The 19,412-nt window shown below is 64.0% G+C and overlaps 11 protein-coding genes and 1 non-coding gene across 12 annotated transcripts; 5 read left to right on the top strand and 7 right to left on the bottom strand.

Annotated features, from left to right (window-relative positions):
* Nucleotides 1–237: 237 nt before the first annotated feature.
* On the bottom strand, nt 238–2,361 carry LOC62_03G003862 (uncharacterized protein; the record flags this gene model as incomplete). Its single annotated transcript, XM_062770393.1, has 1 exon — nt 238–2,361. The coding sequence occupies one exon, from the start codon at nt 2,359–2,361 to the stop codon at nt 238–240; it is 2,124 nt and encodes a 707-aa protein (XP_062626377.1).
* A 1,851-nt stretch (nt 2,362–4,212) lies between these two features.
* Nucleotides 4,213–5,380, bottom strand: LIP_1 (Lipase; the record flags this gene model as incomplete). The annotated part of the gene is made up of 3 exons (XM_062770392.1): nt 4,213–4,877; nt 4,937–5,055; nt 5,112–5,380. The coding sequence occupies 3 exons, from the start codon at nt 5,378–5,380 to the stop codon at nt 4,213–4,215; spliced, it is 1,053 nt and encodes a 350-aa protein (XP_062626376.1).
* A 1,361-nt stretch (nt 5,381–6,741) lies between these two features.
* On the top strand, nt 6,742–7,628 carry LOC62_03G003860 (uncharacterized protein; the record flags this gene model as incomplete). The annotated part of the gene is made up of 2 exons (XM_062770391.1): nt 6,742–7,205; nt 7,256–7,628. The coding sequence occupies 2 exons, from the start codon at nt 6,742–6,744 to the stop codon at nt 7,626–7,628; spliced, it is 837 nt and encodes a 278-aa protein (XP_062626375.1).
* Nucleotides 7,629–8,126: 498 nt separating this feature from the next.
* Nucleotides 8,127–9,169, bottom strand: LOC62_03G003859 (uncharacterized protein). Its single transcript, XM_062770390.1, has 4 exons — nt 9,096–9,169; nt 8,886–8,979; nt 8,577–8,660; nt 8,127–8,537 (listed from the first exon to the last, which is right to left on the bottom strand). Exons 1-4 carry the CDS (start codon nt 9,121–9,123, stop codon nt 8,429–8,431), a joined length of 315 nt encoding a protein of 104 aa, XP_062626374.1. The 5' UTR covers nt 9,124–9,169; the 3' UTR covers nt 8,127–8,428.
* A 113-nt stretch (nt 9,170–9,282) lies between these two features.
* Nucleotides 9,283–11,013, bottom strand: his3 (Histidinol-phosphate aminotransferase). The gene is made up of 2 exons (XM_062770389.1): nt 10,383–11,013; nt 9,283–10,168 (listed from the first exon to the last, which is right to left on the bottom strand). Exons 1-2 carry the CDS (start codon nt 10,908–10,910, stop codon nt 9,467–9,469), a joined length of 1,230 nt encoding a protein of 409 aa, XP_062626373.1. The 5' UTR covers nt 10,911–11,013; the 3' UTR covers nt 9,283–9,466.
* A 211-nt stretch (nt 11,014–11,224) lies between these two features.
* Nucleotides 11,225–12,096, top strand: CL065 (putative peptide chain release factor C12orf65, mitochondrial; the record flags this gene model as incomplete). Its single annotated transcript, XM_062770388.1, has 3 exons — nt 11,225–11,476; nt 11,518–11,644; nt 11,702–12,096. 3 exons carry the CDS (start codon nt 11,225–11,227, stop codon nt 12,094–12,096), a joined length of 774 nt encoding a protein of 257 aa, XP_062626372.1.
* Nucleotides 12,097–12,150: 54 nt separating this feature from the next.
* On the bottom strand, nt 12,151–12,862 carry GIM3 (Prefoldin subunit 4). Its single transcript, XM_062770387.1, has 5 exons — nt 12,846–12,862; nt 12,765–12,807; nt 12,642–12,721; nt 12,250–12,470; nt 12,151–12,212 (listed from the first exon to the last, which is right to left on the bottom strand). Exons 1-5 carry the CDS (start codon nt 12,852–12,854, stop codon nt 12,173–12,175), a joined length of 393 nt encoding a protein of 130 aa, XP_062626371.1. The 5' UTR covers nt 12,855–12,862; the 3' UTR covers nt 12,151–12,172.
* A 350-nt stretch (nt 12,863–13,212) lies between these two features.
* On the top strand, nt 13,213–13,295 carry LOC62_03G003855. The gene is given in 2 exon segments: nt 13,213–13,249; nt 13,260–13,295. It is a non-coding gene; the product is annotated as a tRNA-Lys (tRNA).
* A 102-nt stretch (nt 13,296–13,397) lies between these two features.
* Nucleotides 13,398–14,342, top strand: AN8690 (MICOS complex subunit mic19; the record flags this gene model as incomplete). Its single annotated transcript, XM_062770386.1, has 4 exons — nt 13,398–13,521; nt 13,629–13,951; nt 14,197–14,272; nt 14,319–14,342. The coding sequence occupies exons 1-4, from the start codon at nt 13,438–13,440 to the stop codon at nt 14,340–14,342; spliced, it is 507 nt and encodes a 168-aa protein (XP_062626370.1). The 5' UTR covers nt 13,398–13,437.
* Nucleotides 14,343–14,442: 100 nt separating this feature from the next.
* Nucleotides 14,443–16,063, bottom strand: hem14 (Protoporphyrinogen oxidase; the record flags this gene model as incomplete). Its single annotated transcript, XM_062770385.1, has 3 exons — nt 14,443–15,111; nt 15,150–15,758; nt 15,794–16,063. The coding sequence occupies 3 exons, from the start codon at nt 16,061–16,063 to the stop codon at nt 14,443–14,445; spliced, it is 1,548 nt and encodes a 515-aa protein (XP_062626369.1).
* A 116-nt stretch (nt 16,064–16,179) lies between these two features.
* Nucleotides 16,180–17,317, bottom strand: SPAC4G9.12 (putative gluconokinase). Its single transcript, XM_062770384.1, has 4 exons — nt 17,234–17,317; nt 17,129–17,142; nt 16,739–17,075; nt 16,180–16,476 (listed from the first exon to the last, which is right to left on the bottom strand). Exons 1-4 carry the CDS (start codon nt 17,285–17,287, stop codon nt 16,228–16,230), a joined length of 654 nt encoding a protein of 217 aa, XP_062626368.1. The 5' UTR covers nt 17,288–17,317; the 3' UTR covers nt 16,180–16,227.
* Nucleotides 17,318–18,387: 1,070 nt separating this feature from the next.
* Nucleotides 18,388–19,383, top strand: LOC62_03G003851 (uncharacterized protein; the record flags this gene model as incomplete). The annotated part of the gene is made up of 4 exons (XM_062770383.1): nt 18,388–18,574; nt 18,622–18,979; nt 19,020–19,158; nt 19,261–19,383. The coding sequence occupies 4 exons, from the start codon at nt 18,388–18,390 to the stop codon at nt 19,381–19,383; spliced, it is 807 nt and encodes a 268-aa protein (XP_062626367.1).
* Nucleotides 19,384–19,412: the final 29 nt, after the last annotated feature.

Below are 19,412 nucleotides of genomic sequence, written 5' to 3'. Positions count from 1 at the left end.
CAGTGTGGCATTCCTCGTCAGCGGCAACCAGATTCAGGTCAGTAACTCGCCCACACCTCTCTTTCTTAAACAAACGATACATCGCCACCAGAGCACGCCCGCCTGCAAGCAGGCTGAACGTCGAAAGGCAACCCTAACTCAATAGGACGCGTGAATGGATGGAAGATAAAATGCGAAGTATGTTTAGATGCGACAAGATGGGGGTATACAAACCGCCGCGCAACAAACAGCAACCGCTTAGAGGCGGCGCTTGTCGAGGCCGCGGCGGGTCTTGCGCCTGCAGCGGCCGGGCTTGGCAGTAGGCTGGGTGCCGCCGGGGGCGGGCGAAGCGCCGTTGCCAGTAGGAGCGGCAGTGCCGGCGGCGGCGCCGTCGGTAGTGGTGGCGGTCGTCGAGGACGACGATCCCGAGACCTCGGCGGCCTTGGTGCCAGAGCTGCCGGCGGAGGGGGAAGGAGCGCCACCGGCACCAGCACCACCGGCGCCGTAGGCCTCACCAGCGGGGGCGCCAGTAGGAGCGGCGCCACCCTCGGCAGCAGCGTTGACAACCGAAGGGGTGGCAGTGCCCGTGACGTTCGAAGAAAGCGACGGGCCGTCCGCGGCGACGTTGAGCTGGTTGACGTTCTTGACGGGGGCAGCGGCGCCGCTGAAGGTGGGAGCGGCAGCGGTGCCAGAGCCAGAAGAGGAAGCAGAGTCCGAAGACGAAGCAGACTCCGAAGACGACGAGACGCCGGTGGGCTTGGCCTCCGAAGAACCAGAGTTAGAGCTAACCGGAGCCGTGGCGGGCGTAGGGGCAGCGGCAACCTGCTGCATGGGCTTGCCGTCAGGTCCGGTAAAGTTGTACACGTCGTTCGCGGATCCGTCGGTGGGGCGGGGGAGGTCGTCGGGGAAGTTGAGGTAGGCGTTCTCGGTCTTCTGGGGAACCTTGTTGAGCCAGGTGAAGGTCTTGGGGAAGTCCTTGAGGGGCGACCACTTGTCCTGGCCGACAATGGTAGGAGGCTGCAAGCCAGTCCAAGCAGACGAGTCCTTGAGGCCAGCAGCCTGGCACTGCTTGTTGACGGCCGTGGCACCGTTCGAGTTGGCCTTGAAGTCGTCAAAGGTGCCCTTCTCAACAACGTCGCCGGTGTAGTCGTTGGGCCAAGTGGCAAGAAGACCACTGCCGTACATGCCGTTGTAGGTGACGACGTCGGGCTGGCCAAAGGTGCGGAGCTTGTGAGGAAGGACGACCGAGCTGTTCAGGTCCATGGCAAGGGGCATGGTGCGCCAGTTGTCGGCGTACGATCCCTGAGGAGCAGTCCATCCGGGGTCACCAGTGTGCCACGGGCAGTCGTTGGGCTTGACGTTGGTCTCGAGGCCCCAGACAGGGTTGCAGCCGGGCAAGTTCTTGAGGGGCTTGTTGAAACCAACCTCCTCGGCAGGGAGCATGCTCTGGAGGGCGCAGTTGTTGGCGCGGTCCCTGTCGACCGAGGGCTTGAAGGCCGCGCAGTCTCCGATCCTGTCGCCAATGTCACCGCAAGTTTTGATAGCGTTGTTGAGGACGTCCTCATCCCAGCCAGAGACAAAGTCGACGTGGAAGGTCTGGCCAGTAGTGTCACCGTTGGCGAGGATAAAGTTGGGGCTGCCGTCCGTCTTCCACTGCTCCCTCTGGCGCGGCGAAGTCCAGTAGTTGAACTGAACCATCATGGTCGGGTACTTGATGGGGTGCGAGGGGGGGCAGGTGGACTCGACGAGGTTCTCCCAGACCTGGCCACCACCGTGGTTGATGGGCCAGGTGAGGTGCGAGAAGTGGTCCCACGAGTCGAGCGACTGGTTGGCCCAGCCACACGAGGGCATGAAGACGTTGGTGTGGATCGAGTTGCAAGCGGTGGGGTAGACGGTGCCGTTCGGGAGCCAGTCGGTGCCACCAGGGCGCTCGTCACAGTCCATGAAGACACCCTGGGACCTGAGGGCACTGGGGTTGCGCTCGTTGGCGATACCAGAGATCATGCGCATACCCTTGGGGAAGGCAATCGAGTTCTCGGGGGCAAAGTAGTAGACACGGCTGCCGGGGCTGAGGTGCTCATACTCGTTGTCCTTGTTGATGAAGAAGATCTGAGGAGACCAGTAGTTGGACTTGTCGGCCTGAATGGGGGCGGTCGAGCAGACGGCGTTCTGCTGCTCCTCGGGCGTGTTGAGAACCGAACGGAAGTTGGAGGCACCAGAGATGGTGTGCGAGTGGGGGGCCACCTTTCCGGGCGAGACGATGGGGTCCATACGGGCCGTCGTCAGAATCTGAATGTCGGGGATGACCCAGAACGAGGCATCGACCATGGTGACGCCAGCCAAGGCCCACAGGGCCTTGAACGCAAGAGCAGTCTTGATCATTATGGGAGAACGGGGGCGGGGTCGTGGGTAGAGGTACGTTATTGCAGGTCGACCGGCGACGAGCGAAGAGGGAGGGGGAGGAAGGAGAAGGAGAGGGGGGGGAGGGCGATCCAAACGAATGTGGAGAGGATGGGGTTCTTGAAGGATGAAGAAACAACACACTTCAGCGACCGCCAGTTACCTATGTACCTATGTGAGTCAAGGACAGTGAGTGTGTTGAGAACGAACCGACAGACAGAGAGTTAGTGTTGGGTTTGCGAGTCTGTTTCGTCTCTTCACGCTCACGACCGGGGTTGGGAGGAACGCGAAGGGCCAGGGCAGGGGGAGCAACCTTGTCCGTGACCCGAGAGTACGAAATGCCCGGAGACGAGGCCAGGAGGAGCAGCGCGTGGGCGCAACACACGTCGAGACGATCACACACACCTCTTGGCCTCGTGTTTGCCCTCTTTTGCAGAGTGTGCACCCTCTGTCTTGTTACCACGCACGACGACGACCAAAAGGGCGCAGTGGTGGAATTGCGACGCGCGCGTGTTGTGCGGGTAAAGGTCAGTGGCGCCACCAAATTCCCTGAAACTCGAAACACGTCGCGTCGGCGTCGTAAGCAAAATGCCACCCTCGTCCTCGTCGTCCTCGTCCTCGTCCTCGTCCTGACCTCTGCCCGGCTCCCTCTCATACCGTCCCTGCGGCTCCTTGCACACTCTGCACCTCCGGCGGCGGCATTGAAACGCCCGCATGGTAACAAGAAGGGGCGCCAAACTTTATGCACCTACGATCTAGGCCTCGGCACCAAACCAGCATACACAAACCCTCGACCTCTGCCTCGCCTCTCCCGCCCTCCCGTATCCGTGCAAGCCATGTAATAACGGCAAGATCGGCCGACCCTGTCGACGCGAAAATCGTCACTTTCGTCACCGTACACGTCCAATGGAGTGTTCGTGTGCGTCTCCTTGACAGTGCACAGCGACGAGACTTTGGAACCAGTGCGGCTGACGAGCTGGTCTGGTCCCCCCGAGCCCCCGGTCGCTCCGGCATTCCTGGGCCCCTCGCGTTGCTCTGTTGCTACTCCTGGTGTATCAGATCGGCGGTGACGGCAGCCAACCAGCCAGCCCCGGCAGTTGCAAAATACACACAAGGTAAAGAGGCCTTTGTCGCCCCTACAAGGCCTCCCCTAATGGGTCCAAACGAGAGTCAGGCCAGTCATCATAATCCACGCCCTGCAGAGGGTGGTGGGCAAGGGTGTGTTTGAGGTGGTGAGAGAGCGTGGTTGCTGGCTAGGCAGCGCACTGCTGTGTGGTATGGTGTGGACCTTGCACCACCCCAAACACAAAAAGACAAGCCCCAAACACAAACATCTGAGACAGCAAGCGAGCCAGTTGTTTGCTGCATACGCGACAAGCGCAAACCTTGTGTGCGTGCCAGTATGGCCAGACCACTGCTGATGCTGACGACGACGTCGTCACCGCCGTCAGCGTCCACCACGCGCCGCCGCACGTTAAGGGCGGCGTGGTAAAAAGAACAAACAACACATGCGTCAGAGCTTGATCGTTGCCGCTCCACCCACCGCCACCCCAGAAGTCAACACTGCGGCTTGGGCATCATCCGCCGCATTCCCGAAACCATGTACACCGCGCCCACTACTACCTCACTGCCCCGCACATCTCCCTAGATGACTGGACGGCTGCCACTGCTGGAATACATACACATGTCCAGGCTGACCGGTATGGCGTCGACGCCACCCCGAAAGTCTACGTCGCGGCCGCCCATCCAAAATCCGAAACCCTCGAGCTTGATACTCACCACCCGCACTACCCCCCGTTCCTCGGACCCATAACTTCGAAACAAGCAAGACCTTTAACACTTGAGCCTGACGCCGGCGTACGGCCCGGAATGCACATCAGCGTCCATGTACTTGATCAGACTGGTGATGAGCGCAAAGCCAAAGTTGAGCGAGTCGGAGCATTTGGTGTTTTCTTGGCCGCTGCAGAGGCGGAGCTCGGGGCTGCCGATCTGTGGGATCCAGACCTCGTTTGAGCTCTGGCGCCATCCCCAGTCCTTGGGGGGCAGGTGCGGCACCGGGTCGTTGAAGTTGACAATGTGCTGGGCGCGGTCGCCGAGCGTCGCGTCGACATAGTTGGCCCACGCGGGATTCCCGACCCGTGGAGACGCAAAGACACGCGCGTACACGTCTGCCTGGTCGCCTAGCAACCGCGCGAGGTAAACAGCAACGAGGTGCCCGATTGCCCCGCCCAGCGAGTGCCCGAGCACGGTGACGCGCCGCCGAGTGCCTGGCGTCGCCGCCGCGAGCCCCTTGCGCACGGCGGCCGTCAGCCCCGGCGCCATGCGACGGAACGCGTCGTGAAACCCGGCGTGCACGAGCACACCTGCTGCCCCGGGGAACAGAGCGGGGTCCGGCGGAACAAGCAAAAAGTTGAGGTCGACGCCTATCGACAACGGCGACTGCGTGTTGGTGCCCGTGATGGCTATGACGAGCGTGTCGCCGCGGTCGACAACGTACCCTGGGTGGTGCGGTGAGCGAGACGCCTAAAACAACAACCTTGCCATCAACTCCACTCACACCACGGATTCGCCTCGTTGTCGCCCCCGCTGCCGACGACGACGTTGTTTGGGCCTACTGCGTCACAGTTGGCTCCACACTGCCAGTTGTTGAACTTTTGGGGTCCGCAATAGACGGCGCTGTGGCGTGGTGTGAGCGAGACGTACGCTCGCTGGCTGATGGTGGCATCACTTACGCCTGGTAGTGTGCCCACTGTGCCCACTCGCCGCTTGTCGCCGAGACGTCGAATGCCGGCCCGTTCGTGTACTTGTTGTTGAACAGCCCGTCGAGGAAGCCGCGTTCGGCCTGCTGGGCAATCGCCTCAGCCGTCTGTGGGTCGATAGGCAGGTCGCGGGTCTGCAGGAGGGACGCCGCGAGTATGTCCTCGGCGCGCGAGTCGAGCAATGTCGGTGCGGCTGCCGCGCAGGCCGCGAACAGCAAGCCTGCCGCTGCTACTGTGACCATCGTTAATGCGTGCGTACGTGCAAGAGATCAAGAGTAAAACAGAATACAGTCCTGTGCATGTTGCCGCGGCACCTCTGCTCGCCATCGCCTTTGCTGCTGCGATGTTTGGGCCGAGCACAGTGCCTCGCCCGCAATGTTGTCTCGCCCGGCGAACTCAAACCAGGGCGGGAGTCCCGCCGCATGAGCAGTGGAGCGAGCGCCAGAAACGCACCCAGCAGCAATGACAGAGTGCGAGACAGTGCGTGTGCCGTAACCCGGGAGGCTGCGGTTCCAGCAGACAGCTTCAACCGACAGACCGCGGAAGGGCTGAAACCCTCCGCGAGTGTTCTGAACCGCGCCGAGAAGACATCATCGTCCACCTTAATGTCAAGGCCGATGCATACAGGTCTGTTCCTGGACACGGCGCAGAATGTGCTGTAGATGAGATGCAGAGGGTCGTAGATGACGAGGACGATGGGATGGACGAGGAAGGAGGTGGTAGACTGTGCCGCCGGAAGCTGCCACGGATCATCGGTGAACTGAGTGAGACATGCCGTTTGATCTTGCTGCCTGCCCGGGTAGTGCCTTGGACATCGCTGGCGACGATACCGTCGGCGTGCTCGGCGATCCTGGCTACTGCGCCGGCTTTGGGATCATCCCCTGTGCCGAGGTGGGCGTGCTCCTGCCCGTTGCGGGGTGGAAGGACCACTTCACGGTCCGCGCTGGCGGGGGTGGGGTGAAGGGCGTGTTTCGCTACCATGAGGCGTTTGACGCTCGCTGTGTAGCCTGCGTGCAGGTTCGGAGCCGCACCGCGCCGGGTGTGCGCGCGATGTGGCCCATGGGCAGGCTGCTCGGCGCGTCGGCTCGACGCGCCGCTCGACTCCCCGCTCCCTGGGCTCGATGGTGACGACAGAGCTCCCCGACGACGAGTGGACAACCCCGACGCTGCTCGGCCTCCAGTGCTGTTCACCGCATAGTTCGAGCGCGAAGTGCAACACTAAGCCTCGCTCGGAGCTACGGCGAGGCGAGGACGCAAGCCGCCAGTCGGTGATTGAGGCGATGACGACTCGCCACACCCTTCTATTCCAGTGCATGCATCCCTCCCAAGCATTAATTATCAGCAGCCCGATCACACCGTCGCAACAAGCACAAGTATCTGCGCTGGGCACGATTGACGGTGGTCGGCGGTCTCGCGGCCCCGTCGCCGCCCGCACCGGGGCCGCGCGGGGCAGGGGGTGGCAGTGTCGGTATGCCCGTCACTGCCTCGGCTGGGTGCACTTGTCCGTCTCCGTCTCCGTCTGACTGGCGTGCACTACACCCAAGTACATATGTACATCTATGCCACTCCGCCGCTAGAGCATGCTTGCCCCACCCCGCCCCCGATGCGCTCCGCGATCCACATCCAGACCGGCCTGTGTGGAGCGCTGCTGGGCTGCACGCTGCTCGCGCTCCCGCTGATGGGGTACACCTTCGCCACGAGCAAGTGTGAGTCGTCGTTCCGCGCAGCCAGCCAGCCCGCTCACGCCGGCCTCGCAGCCGACTACGACAGGATAACCCAGCCTACAGTGTACACGTACACCCAGACGATCGCCGCGCAGGGGTGGAACAGCGGCGGCGCGCCGGTGCGGACGACGACCATCACGCGGACGGGCGCGCCGACGCGCCGGGACGTCGTGCCGACAATAGCAACAATACAGGCGCCGCCAGAGCCCACTGCCCCGCCAGAACCCGTGCCGTACAAGCGCCAGTGGGCGGCCGAGCCACACCCGCCATTGTCAGACGCGAGCGTCGGTGCCGCTGTGGGACTGGCGTGGCTCGCGCCCTTGGCGGTATACCTGATATCCTTGTGAGTCGCCACGGCCCAGCTCCACTTCCACCGCTGACACACACCCCCAGCCTCGTCGTCCGCGCCCGATGCCCCGCCTCCGCCTTCGTCACCGTCCTCGCCGACCTGTGCTTCCTCGGCGTCTTCTGGCTGCTCGGCGTCGTCGCGCTCGCCGTGGCCACGACGTTCGTCGTGCTCTGGTATGCCGAGGAGGGCCGGTCGCTGCGAGCAGTTATTAGCGTTGCGCTGGCGCTCGCGTGGCTCTGTTGGGGCTTGATCACGACCTGGTTGATCTGGGAGTTTACACATGTGCGCCGCCGCTTCCGGGGCGGGTTCCGCCGAAGCCTTGTGTTACTCGCCGAGTGGGGCTACGACGTGCCGAGCCGGCATCGCGACAGCGAGCTGAGCGACATGGGTGTGCGGAAGATCTCTCTGGACAATTAGTGAATGGCTTGTAGGGGTGTACGATAGCATCTGGTCTGCCACCGATGACTAGGCCCACATGCCCGGGCCTACCGTCGATCCGGGCGGACCCGCTGGCTCCATTGACAGACAGCCAGCACCCATAAAAGAGCATCTCACCCACTCCCAGACCCCGGCCGCCAATCTCCTTCCTCCTGAGACAGGTCCGGATCCAGCTTGCGGGCTCGAACCCCCGCCGTGCGGGCCAGAGGGAGTAACAGTACAACTGTTATTCCGTAGCCGACAAAGCTAGCACATTGGTGTGCTTGGAGCGTGGGCTGCTCACTTCCTCATATGGGCTGTGGCTCGAGCTTGGTGCCATCTGCACGGCGCGTGCGTGTGGGCGAGGAATCTTCGGGGTTAGCACGAGGCGTAGGGCGGCGGCCACCGATACCGAGGGCCTGTGACAGATGGGCCACCGCGGCAGCGTTGCAACGCCGCACTACACCCGCCCAAGAAAACAATGTTGCTCGCCTCCTCCCTGCATCAGTCATTTGATCAGCAGTGTCAATCCCAGCCCTCTACACGCCGCACGCCACGGCGCGCCGCATCGCCCATACAATGCATCACGCTAGCTTCGGGTGTGGAGGCGTGGGGGGCGGGTTGAGGTTGTGGTGGTGGGGGGTCGAGATCGGGTCGGAGTCGGAGTCGGTCGGTCGAGCGCTGGCGGGCAGAAAATACGATGGTCGATGACAGGCGGGGCACATCGCGGCGCAGCGCAGCTTTATGATATGGTTTGTTCTAGATGTAGCGGTCTAGATTGTCTAGAAGCAGTCGGCTGCTTAGAACTCGGCACGCGGCGCCTTCTTCTCGGCCGGGACGGGCGAGTTGGCGGGCGATGCCTGCGCGGCCAGGCTGCTCAGCTGCGAGGCGAGGTGCATCGGCTTGCCCCTGGGTATGTGTCAGCTAGGTTAGGGGTGCTCAGCTTACTTGGAGAAGTGGCGCTGCTTGGCGCCGTTGAGCTTGGCCGAGATGGGCGACATGACGTTGTCGGTGGGCGACGAAGTGACACCGCTGTGCGGGGTGTGAGTGGGGTGCGTGCTGGTGGTGTGTGCGAGCATCCGGGGCTAGGAGATAGCTTCGGAGGACACACGCTGCACTCTGTGCAGTGATGCAGCAGAGGAAGCGAGTAGAGCAGGGCCGGAGCCGGCACCATCACTCAACACATGGCCATGTTTGCTTCCTCCCGCTCGGCCCCCCAACCCCCCCGCCCCCCGATCCACACACCAAACAACTCACCCAAGACCCTTGGCTCCCGCAGCGCCGAGGAGACCCTTCTTCTTCAAGAACGAAGGCTGGGGGGCGCCGCCCTCCTGGTTGACAGTCGACTGGGCTGTGGAGCGGCCGGTGTGAGCACAACAACTTGGCTTCGGGTGGTTCAACATCCACCGGCGTGGGGGCTGCTTCCACCAGGCCATGCAACCCCCGCGCACCCGCCCCCGTACCCACCGTTAGACTCCTTGAAGACGTTGGACATGGCGGTTGTTGTCGAACTTACAGACTGGTGGTTGAGAGTGAGATTGATGGAAAGAGAAAGACAACACAGTCGAGTTGAAAAGCAGGCGCGTGTTTGTGCAGCCATCTCAGGTGATTACGTAACGCCCATTGACCGACTCCATCACACCCCACCAAGCCCTCTTTCTGTCCCAAACATATGCATTGCAAAGGCTACCCGGGCACCGAACTGCCCATTTTATCATTGTCTACGATCGCGGTGGGGGGATACAAGACGCCAGCTGCATTGTTTCTGCAGCTCGACACGACGCCACCCGCCACCGCTCGGGCTCACACCCTCGCCCCAGCTTGCCCCGGCCTTCTTCTCACTGGAGCAACTCGGACAACCGCGCCAACGCCGTGGCATTCTCCTCCTCGGTGCCGACAGTGATACGCAGGCAGGCGAGGCAGCCTGGCTCGTTGCCCCTAAACCTCACAACAACGCCGCGGTTCTCAGCCATCTCCTTGTAGATGGCGTTGGCGCGCGCGTTGTCGGGCTTTCCGCCGGGCTTGTCGAGCACCTCGGCAAGGACAAAGTTGGCGTGGTTGCCGCCTGGCACCCTTCCGATGGCGGGGATCTTGAGCAGGCCGTCGATGAGCGCGGTGCGGTTGGCCACGAGCGTCGCAGTGTTCTTCTGCATCACGGCGAGTCCGGACTCCGACACCGACGCGAGCGCGAGCGACGCGGTAGGCAGCGACACGTTGTACGGCGCCTTGGCATTGGTGAGGATCTGGATGAGCTCGGGCGACGCGAGGAGGTAGCCGAGGCGGATGGCAGCAAGGCCAAACGACTTGGACAGAGTCTGCGAGACGGCAATGTTGGCGTACTCCTTGACGAGAGTAACGGCCGAGGTGCCCTCGGGCGCAAAGTCGATGTAGGCCTCGTCGACGACAATGACACCCTTGAAGTTGGGGTTGGAGGCGATGCGCTTGATCGCGTCGAGGGGGATGAGGGTGCCGGTCGGGTTGCCGGGCGAGCAGATGAAGAGGAGCTTGGCGTTGGGGGTGGCCTTGAATGCGGCGTCGAGCTGGGGGCGTCAGCACAACGAACACGAGGAGCGCAGCGACGAGTGTGGCGTGTGTGGAGGTGTTTGCACATGTAACCCCGAGTACGACTGAGAGGCAGCGCCACCGTTGAGGTCGTCATGAGGCCGGCGCTTAGAGGCGAGCACATCCAAGCAGCCCTCACCGCCTCCACCCCTCCCCTCAGCCACGCTCGCCCACCGGCCCGCTGCTACTCACCTTCTCCTCGTCGAGCTGGAAGGCTCCATCCTCAAGCACAAGCGGCACCTTCACAACCCCAACGTCGTTGATCTGCGCGGAGACGGCGTACATGCCGTACGTGGGCGGGGTGGTGATGGCGGCGTCCTTGCCAGGGACACAGAGGACGCGGTAGAGCATGTCGATGACCTCGTCGCTTCCGACGCCGAGGAAGACCCAGTCCTCGTTAGGGAGGTTGCGCAGGGCGGCGATGCGGCGCTTGAGGTCGTCGTGCGTCGGCGACGGGTAACGGTTGAGCACGGCGCGCTCGGCCTCGCTGAGGAGGTTGAGCGTCGCGGCCCCCGCGTCGGTCGAGGCGAGCTTGCCAAAGTCGGCCGCGAGGGACGGGCCGTACGCGTTCTCATTGGCGTCGAGGAGCACGCCGTCGCTGTAGTCGTCGCGGGCGGCGCGGTACGGCACCAGCGAGAGGATGTTGGGCCGGATGAGCGGCTCGAGGGCGAAGTGCGCCGGCGTGGTGGGGCCCTTGGACTTGAGACCGAGGATTGGCATGGCGTGGGTGTGGGAGAGGGGAGGTTGGGGAGACGAGGTGAGAGGAGAGATGCGTAGAGAGACGTCGAGCCGATGTAACGAGAGATAGATAAGAGAGTTGCAATGGAGACACTGCTGCACGAGTCGGATCGGATTCCCACTTTCGACTCGACCATCGGGCCGATTAACCGCCCTTGGAAATCAAGATTTGATTCCGCTAATGAGTGGTCCTAATCGGGTGTAGTCGGCGGAGTTTAGATTTTCTAATGACGCGGACATGACCGCATCGACGAACTCGACTTGCTGCTCATCTCTCTACTCAACCTCGCTTGACCATGTCGCTGCGTCCGCTGTTCTGCATTGCGGCGCGGAGCGTCCGCGTGTCCGCTCAGAGCACACCTCGACTCCACAGGCCACCAGCAGTCGGCTGCAGCTACTGGCGCTCCACGCCGCGCGCGTACGCCACCAAGCCGTCGTCCCAAGAGTCGGCGGGCTTTCTCGACGAGGTCGAGGTCGACGAGGCGTGGGATGACGAGCTCAACCTCGGCGACGAGGTGGAGGAGGGGGTGTTCGTGAGCGTTGTTGTGGTGAGTTGCCTGACACGGGTAGAACGCAGCTCACGCCCCAGCCCGAGCCTGCCCCCGCCGCCGGCCGCACACCCAACCCCCGCTCGATCAAGCACCTCAACCGCCTGCTGAGCCGGCACGAGGTGCCCGACCTGCTCGAGTCCGAGCTGGAGGAGAAGTTTGTTCGCGGTGAGTCGCCTCGCCCTCCACAGTGCTCTCCTCTCCACCCACTGACCCCGGCCCCAGGCCGCGGCCCCGGAGGGCAAGCAATCAACAAGACCAACTCGTCCGTCTGCCTAACGCACCTCCCCACCGGACTGCGGGTCCAAGCCCAGCCAACACGCTCGCGCGAAGAGAACCGCGCCGTCGCGCGCAAGATCCTCAAGGAGCGCCTCGACCTCATGCGGCGCCGCGGTGAGCTCGACGGCGTGCACACTGCGTCTGCCGCCGGTGGAGGCAAGGGGGAGGCGGTGAAAGAGGACGCGAGCCGCAAGGAGCGCCTGGCGGCCGAGGCCCGCGCGAGCTCCAAGGCTGAGCTTAGGTGGGAGAAGGAGCGACGGAGGAAACTTAATCGCGCGAAGAAGGTCAAGCGGAGGGAGGGGCGGGGAAAGGAGGGGGAGGGCGGTGAGGCGTCGACATAGAGAGTAGGTGCCAGCAGACGTCAGCTAGGGGACCATAGAGCTCGCCCCACGCGGCAGAGATTATGAAGTACATGCACTACGTCTCGAGGTTGATCTGCTTGCCGAACTTTGCGTAGCTGGGGGCGTGAGCTCAAGGCATTGTTGCCAACTCACAGGTGCACCTTGAGCTCGTTCATGCCGCTCTGGCACTCGTCTGCGCGGCGCTCGAGCTCGCCAATGTCCGCGTCGGCGCGCTTCGTGTCCCCGCGCAGCTGCTTCTTCGCTGCCGGAAGCGAAAGGGAGAAGAAACTCTCGCCGAGCTTGTACAGCACGGGCTTGTCGTCGTCGGCGAGCTCGAGCTCCATCGACAGGTCGTCGTAGTATTCCTTCTCCTCCTGGGCGTGGGTTAACAAATGCGAGCGGAGCGAGCGTGAGCTGGACGGAGGGGGCTGGCTGGCTGCTCGTGACGCCTACGCCGCTAGCGGTTGGACCGTGCGCCGCGTTCGCTACCGAGCACACGGCACCCCGCAGCTCGCACGCCTCCGGCACGCTCGCAGCGCACCCACCTGCTTGACCTTCAGCTGGTCCTTGATGTCTGCCAGCCGGTTGTTAAGCTTGGAGAAGGTATTGATGCGCTGCTGGTCCTCTGCGTGTGTGAGCGGGTAGCACTCGGGGCGCATGGTACCCACCCCATGCAACCTCGATTCCGTCGCCCTCGTCCTCTGGTCGTAGCTGAGCGTTAGCTGCAATTCGTCGAATAGCTAACTCACCAAGCTCATGGTTGTTGTTGTTGTTGGAGAGAAAGCGAGAGATCAAGATGGACAGCCGTTCGTGTCGAGTGCCGCTCAGCTCAGGGCGACGCGATTTCCAGCACGCCCTCCACTTTTGGCGCTCGCTCGTGTGGCTCAAGCAGTCTCCGCAACAACGCACGCCGCCGTCCTCTTCAAAACGGGCAGAGTGTATCTGACACAACTCAGGCACTCTACAGACTACCCCACGAATGCATGTGATCAAAGTGGGTGACGTTGAGGGGGAAAAGGCTCCTTTGGACTCCTCACACAGCCAAGTCTCGCTTTCCATCGTCCTTTATATACAACTGCAAAATCCGGAGAACAACAATTCGAGGACCTCCTCGTTGCCTGGTTATATCAGTCGGTAGATAGTTTGACTCTTACTACTAAGATATCAAAATGTCATGGGTTCGAGCCCCATACTAGGCTTTAACCTTTTGCTTTTGGCCGGGCGGACAAGCGGGATCAAATTGACCCTTCGGACATCTCGGAAACCCAAGCCATCGACGACATCGACACTTCGACTTGCGACTTGGACTCACTACTCCACTCCACACCCCACTCACTCACCATGGGCGCCGCGCAGTCGAGCCAGAACGGAGCGGACCACGTCGTCAACGCGCCAGCGCCAGAGGGCAACGGGACGTCGGTTGAGGTGAGCGCGGGCGCGGGCGGGGCGGGCTACCACCGTCGGCACTTTGCCTGACCCAGCCCTCTCGCCGACTCACCTTCGTTCGCACTGCTAACGCTCAACCTGCGCAGTTCTCCCCAACCTTGATCCAGCGCCTCGCCAACCCCGGCGCCTTCCCGCAGGCAGCGACAGCAGGCTCCACCGACGAGCTCGTGCGCCAGAAGCTCGCGGCCGAGTCCGCCGCGCTGAGGCAGAAGGAGGCCGAGATCCTGTCGAGCATCAGCAGCGCGCTCGAGAAGGAGAACCTCGACCGCGATAAGGGCCTCTCGTCGGATGTGCTCGGGCGCGACATCGAGGAGGTGCGCGAGAAGGTCGAGCGTATTGTCGAGGACAAGAAGACGCGTCTGGACAACGGGGTCGTCAAGGCCAAGGAGGGGGTCGTGGCTTGTTACTTGTAAGTCACGAGCCTCCGAGCCTGCGTAGCAGGCGAGCGGGTGGGCGAGAGTGTGCAGGGCGTGGGAGTAGAAGGGGAGTGCGCAGTGGCAGGCAGAGACGGACTACGTTCGGCGCTGTGTGTGGGACGGCGCTACCGAGCCATCTTCGGCTACTCCGTCTCCTCCTCTCCTCGTCCCTCCCGCCTCCCCACACACACACCTCACTCCGCGCTGCGCGCTCCGTTCGGTGCTAACCCCCGCCCAGGGCCAACCCCGACCGCCCGCTCGACTGCTGGAAGGAGGTCGAGGCGTTCAAGACCGAGGTGTCCAAGCTCGAGTCGGTGAGTGGGGTGGAGATGTCTTGCATAGCGGCTAACCCGACTCCAGGCCTTCGTCAAGTCGCTGCAATAGAAAATGGCATGCATGGGCGTAGCGTAGGCGTGTGGCGGCTGGATTTGATGCAATGCAGAGTGGTCTATGCTGTGGTACTGACTTCATCTCCCGCCTACTCCTACTCCCACTCGGCCCACCGCTCGAGACCCGTCACCCCCTCCTCTCCGCGGCCCAAAGCCCCCGCGACCAGCTCTGCACCCAACACGCAGTCGTTGACGCTGACGCCGCCGTACCCCGCGCCGACGACGCTGAGCCGCCCGTCCCAGTCCCTCGCGATCGCCTCGTGTGTCTCGCGCAGGCGCGCGCCGTGGCCTGGCGCGTAGGTCGGGATACATTCGGCGTTCAGGTGGGGCGTGACGAGCAGCGGCTCGACGCCGCGCAGCACGGGGAACGTGGACTGCAGATGCGCGAGCGCCGGCGCGACGAGGCTGTCTGCGCTGGACGGCGCAGCTCCGCCATAGCTGCCCCAGTACGGCCCGCCCATCATGACCGTCAGCTTGGTCAGCTTGCCCTCGAGCGAGCCGTCCCCCGTGCCGGGGAGCGCGGTCGAGTCGAACACCACCCCGAGGGCCGCGTGCTGGCTCGCGTCATCGCGCGGGATGAGGTACCCGAATCCGTCGGGGTGGATGTCGCCCGGCGGGAGGGGGTACACTACGTTGACCACGCCGACGGTCGTGGACGGGTTGGCCGTCAGGTTAGGGAGCTGCGGCGCGAGACCTGCGAGCTGGCGCGGCGGGAGCGCCGAGACGACGTGGGATACGGATAGCGGGCCCGTTGGGAGCGCGATCTGGCGTCAGTTGGACCGTAGCATACGGGCTTGCTCACCTCTACGCCGTCGGCGGTCTTCGTCAGCCCGCTCACGCGGCCCTCAGCCCCGCACCGCACCTCGACGCCGTTCGCGGCGGCCTCGGTCGCGAGCTTGGCCGTGAGCGCCTGCATGCCCCCAGAGAGGGCATACATGCTCCACTGTTCCCTCTTCTTCCCGAGCTCCCCGAGCTCTGCCCACGCAGCCGCCTCGGCAGCCTTGGCCTCTGGCGTAGCGACACCCCTCAGCATACCAAGGACCACCGAGCCGTACTTCTTCTCCGCGTCGTGCAGGATACCGAACGCGCTGCGCAACGACAAGCTCGCGGGGTCCGCCGCGTAGATGCCGTGCACGAACGCGCTGGCGATATGTGCGATGCGCGGGCCGAAGCGCCGCTTGAAGAACGAGGCGACGCTCTCGTCGGCGGGGTAGGGCTGCGGCGAGCGGCGGAACGGCTCGAGCGCGGCCCCGCGTACCAGCGCTGCCGAGGCCGAGGCTGGCTTGAGCAGCGCGAGCGGCGTCGGAGCGACGCGTTCCAGGCCGGCCGGGGTGAGGAGGTATCTGTTCCGCGCGGCGGGGTGCGAGGAGGGGATGGGCACGATCGCGTCTTCGAGGCCCGCGTCGCGGATCTGTCGGGTCAGCAAAGCCCACAGCGCATACGCACAAGCTTGAGCATCGCTGGTGCGCCGGGGCCGCCGCGAGGCCGGATACTCCGCGGCCCGGCCTCGCATGTTATTGTCCCCTGCAGCCGCTCGCCGGCCGGCGTGGTGAACGACACGGCGTGCTTGTCGCTCTTGACCCACCCGCCTTGCCGCGCCCCGTCGAGCAGGTAGATCTGGGATTTTGGCAGCAGCGTCGAGAGGCGGTACGCGGCTGTCAGGCCGGACAAGCCTGCGCCGAGGACTGCGATGCGGCGTGCGGGCGGTATTGTCATTGTGGTGGATGTTGCGATGACAAGGCGAGATGGTCCAACTTTCGGGTGGAGGCGGGTGGAGGTGGACGCCGGAGCGGCGACCATCGGCCCACCGGCTCTCCATGCATCGACAACATCTCCAGAAACCCAGTGCATGCAGTGACAGACAGACAGACAAACGAAACCTAAAGCCCCCTCGCGTCCAGCTCCTTGACGACTGCGCGCGTCCCGCTCAGCGCGCGCTCCGCGACCTCCTCCTTTGACGCAGCAATATCGACAACCACGACGCCCGGCTCGTTCGAGGGATCCTCCAGCGTGGCGAGCTGCGACGCCAGCATGTTGGGCTTCATGAAGTGGCCCACGCGCGCGGCGATGCGCGCCTTGAGCAGCTCCTCGGAGCCCTTGCAGTACACGAAGATGGTGCGGAGTTTGGGCTAGGGGGTGTCAGCGCTGTGCTTGCGTCGGTGAGGCAGCGGTGGCTGGGGCGGGACGACGTCGCTGTTGCACGTCGTAGCGGCTCAGTTATCGTGTTGTCCTCCTGCCCGAGGGCTCGGAGCGATTCTGAAAGGTAACATCGTTGCCGGTGCGGTGTGTGCGTGTCGACGCAGCGACGACGTCGACGCACCTCTTCGCCATCCACTCAACCCCGCCTGCGCTCCGCTCGCAGCCTCCGGCTGCTCGCTCGCGCACACTCACATGGTTGTGCTCTCCGGGGGGCACCTCGGCGTCCCCGCGCAGGATATCCCGGTACCACTTCTTGAGCGCCGAGCAGGTGATGACGATGGCCGGGCGGCCCAGCTTGCCCTCGGCGCGCTCCTTGTCGGGGTTACGCCCGTCTCCATTCTCCCACGCGCGGCGGGCGTCAGCCTCGCCGTGGGCGCGGATGAGCTTGAGCCACGGCAGGCGGTCGTCGTCGTTGAGCGGGTGGCCGGCGCTCATCTTGTCGACGTTGGCCTTGGGGTGCAGGTCGTCGCCGTCGTAGAAGGGGATGTGGAGGCTGTCGGCGAGCTCCTCGCCGATGGTGCTCTTGCCGCTGGGCTGGGTCAGCTTGGCTGCTATGCACAGTTGTCCGAGGAGGGTGCGCACCATGATGCCGGGCCCTGCAGTGTGAGCACACGACCTGTGAGAGTCGACGACGGAGCCAGCCTCGACGACGACGTCGCCGCCTCCGCTGCCCAGCTTCCCACTCACCATGACGATGATCAGCAATGGCTTGGTGTCGGCATAGTCTGTTGCTACTGTCATTGTGTGCGATGCGATGTGCGTGAGTGAGATACAGAGAGATACAACTGCAGCAGAGGTTTTAATGACACCCGAGTCTGGCCCGGCCGTACGGCGTTGTGGTTGGGGATGTCGCCCCGCCTGTTACCGCACTTGCCGTCACTTTGCGGCCCTCAGCGTACAGAACGGAGTCACAACGCCGCCGGTCCGGACTTCCGACGACGAGGTCAACTGACAGGGTTCGGACGTAAGCCACGCCACGCCACATACACGTGTAGCCAACGTGGCGAATGCACAGACCCTTGTTGCTCGGAGACCGAATAGGCGCCGGGGTACACGTAAAGCTTGTTGTTGATTGTTGTTGTTGTTGTCGCTGCATTGCCGAGGCAGGCCGCCGCGCCGGCGCACTAGCGCAGATATTTCCAGACGCAGCCGCGCGCCCAGCCCACCGCGTGATCCAATTCAACAAACTGACGCGCGCAGTCTCTCAGCTTCACTCGCGTCAGTCGGTCGGGCGCTGCGGCTGCTGCGGCGCGCGCTGTGCCAAGCCGTGTGTACGTAGCGGGCGTCATGCTCTGTCTCGCGAGATCTCGTGTCTACCGCTGCTGCGCTGCCGCTACTGCTGTGTGAGCCGCGCTCTCACGCACAGCGAGCGCAGCGCGCGACGTAGCTAAATAATTGTTCGTAGCGCGCAACTCTGTCGACCCTCCTCTACTCACAACTAATCCACCACTACTCACGCCAGCAGCCATGTCCCCGACACCATGGCAAGGCGTCGCCTTCCCGTGGCCGCTACACCCCGAATGGCCAGCAGACTACGAGTTCGCCGCTACCCCCGCCCCGCGCGCCTCGCCGCCTGCATACCTCCTCCACGAGGGGCAGAGCGACGCCGTGACGTACAAGTACAAGGGGGCCTATGGCGGCGGCAAGGCGCACAAGGTGTTCTTTAGTGTCTTTCGTTGGGTCGAGGGGGGGAGGGTGTGCTGGGTGAGTCGGCGCCTGTGCTCGCGGCGAGGTGGCAGCGGCGTCGTTACCGTCCATAACTACCCCCGTCGCCGGCATCTCAGCGGCGCCCCACCCCGTTTCCACGCTCACACGCCCACGCCAAGATAACCCGCGCGGACATGGCGTACGCCTTCTCCAAGCTCGTCGGCGACTGGGAGCGCGTCCTCCTCGCGCTGCACGACGTGCAGACCATCACAGCGGCGAACAAGCGTGCCGGGCGGCAAGCATCGCCGGACACTCAGGCGCGCCACCTGGCCATCGTGGCGTGGGTGTCGGGCGTGGCGGAGCAGGCGTTCTGGTCGATCGGTGCGTGTCGCCCCCGGCTTCCAGATTTTCCCACTCACACACCGCAGAACACCTCGCGCAACACCTCGACGCCCTCTCGCGCGCCGAGCTGACCGGCGCCATACCCTTGTCGTTCGCGCCGAGCCCCGAGATCGGGGACTACGTCCTCCGCTGCTCGCACAGGGAGCCCGCACCACCCGTGATGAACAGCTACGCCTTTGCCGTGTGTGCCGACGTCGTGCGGCGCGCGCGGAGCCGCAGGCCAGACGCGGCGAGCGACGCAGGCCTCGGCCTGCTCGACGAGGAGATTCTCCACCCCTCACTCGCGCGCGCGGCAGCCGCGGCGTTCGGTGTGCTCAAGGAGATGGTCGACGAGCGGCAGCTTGGCGAGCTGCGGCGCGCGCGCGAGGCAGTGCCGAAAGTCCGGTGAGTGGTGACGTCGGTCTTGGCGCTGACGAGCTCCTAGGAGGACAAACTTTGCCAAGCGATGGAGCGAGAAGCGCCCGCCTCCGACTCCGCCCGCCCTCCCGGCACACGAGCACGCCCTTCTCATGGCGCTGCGGGAGGACGCGGCGCTCGTGGCGCTCGGCGCGTCCCCGCCCATGGTGAGCCCGCCGACGCTGAGCTCGGGCTCGTCCGTGTCGAGCGAGGCAGGCGTGCCTTCCAGTCCCCGCAGCCCGTTGCGTGAACCCCCGAGCGCGTTGCAGGTCGAGCGGACGGCGGAACATGCGCCGATTTACGGCGCGCTCATGCGTAAGGCTGAGGAGCGGGACGACGCGCCGCCAGCCCCGCCGCTCAAGAGCCCTTCGTTTGCTTTCGGCCGCTACTAGTGCGCCTCCGGCACTCCTGCTCCCCTAAT

This window comes from Vanrija pseudolonga, chromosome 3 (assembly GCF_020906515.1).
Source record: "Vanrija pseudolonga chromosome 3, complete sequence".
In the NCBI taxonomy this organism is placed as follows: domain Eukaryota; kingdom Fungi; phylum Basidiomycota; class Tremellomycetes; order Trichosporonales; family Trichosporonaceae; genus Vanrija; species Vanrija pseudolonga.
The sequence above is the reverse complement of the archived record's forward strand: the minus strand, read 5'-3'. Positions and strand labels throughout refer to the sequence as shown.

What these genes read in the sequence shown, in the direction of transcription:
- GIM3 (XM_062770387.1), bottom strand. An exon ending in CGGAATCGAGGTTGCATGGG is followed by an intron (nt 12,722 to 12,764) that starts GTGGGTACCATG and finishes TCACACACGCAG; the next exon opens with AGGACCAGCAGCGCATCAAT. An exon ending in ACCAGCTGAAGGTCAAGCAG is followed by an intron (nt 12,471 to 12,641) that starts GTGGGTGCGCTG and finishes ACCCACGCCCAG; the next exon opens with GAGGAGAAGGAATACTACGA.
- LOC62_03G003859 (XM_062770390.1), bottom strand. Translation starts at nt 9,123, where the DNA reads ATGTCCAACGTCTTCAAGGAGTCTAACG. An exon ending in CGTCTTCAAGGAGTCTAACG is followed by an intron (nt 8,980 to 9,095) that starts GTGGGTACGGGG and finishes GCCGCTCCACAG; the next exon opens with CCCAGTCGACTGTCAACCAG. An exon ending in AAGCAGCGCCACTTCTCCAA is followed by an intron (nt 8,538 to 8,576) that starts GTAAGCTGAGCA and finishes ACACATACCCAG; the next exon opens with GGGCAAGCCGATGCACCTCG.
- SPAC4G9.12 (XM_062770384.1), bottom strand. Translation starts at nt 17,287, where the DNA reads ATGACAGTAGCAACAGACTATGCCGACACCAAGCCATTGCTGATCATC. An exon ending in CCCCCGGAGAGCACAACCAT is followed by an intron (nt 16,477 to 16,738) that starts GTGAGTGTGCGC and finishes GACACCCCCTAG; the next exon opens with CCCAAACTCCGCACCATCTT.
- his3 (XM_062770389.1), bottom strand. Translation starts at nt 10,910, where the DNA reads ATGCCAATCCTCGGTCTCAAGTCCAAGGGCCCCACCACGCCGGCGCAC. An exon ending in TCCAGCTCGACGAGGAGAAG is followed by an intron (nt 10,169 to 10,382) that starts GTGAGTAGCAGC and finishes TGACGCCCCCAG; the next exon opens with CTCGACGCCGCATTCAAGGC.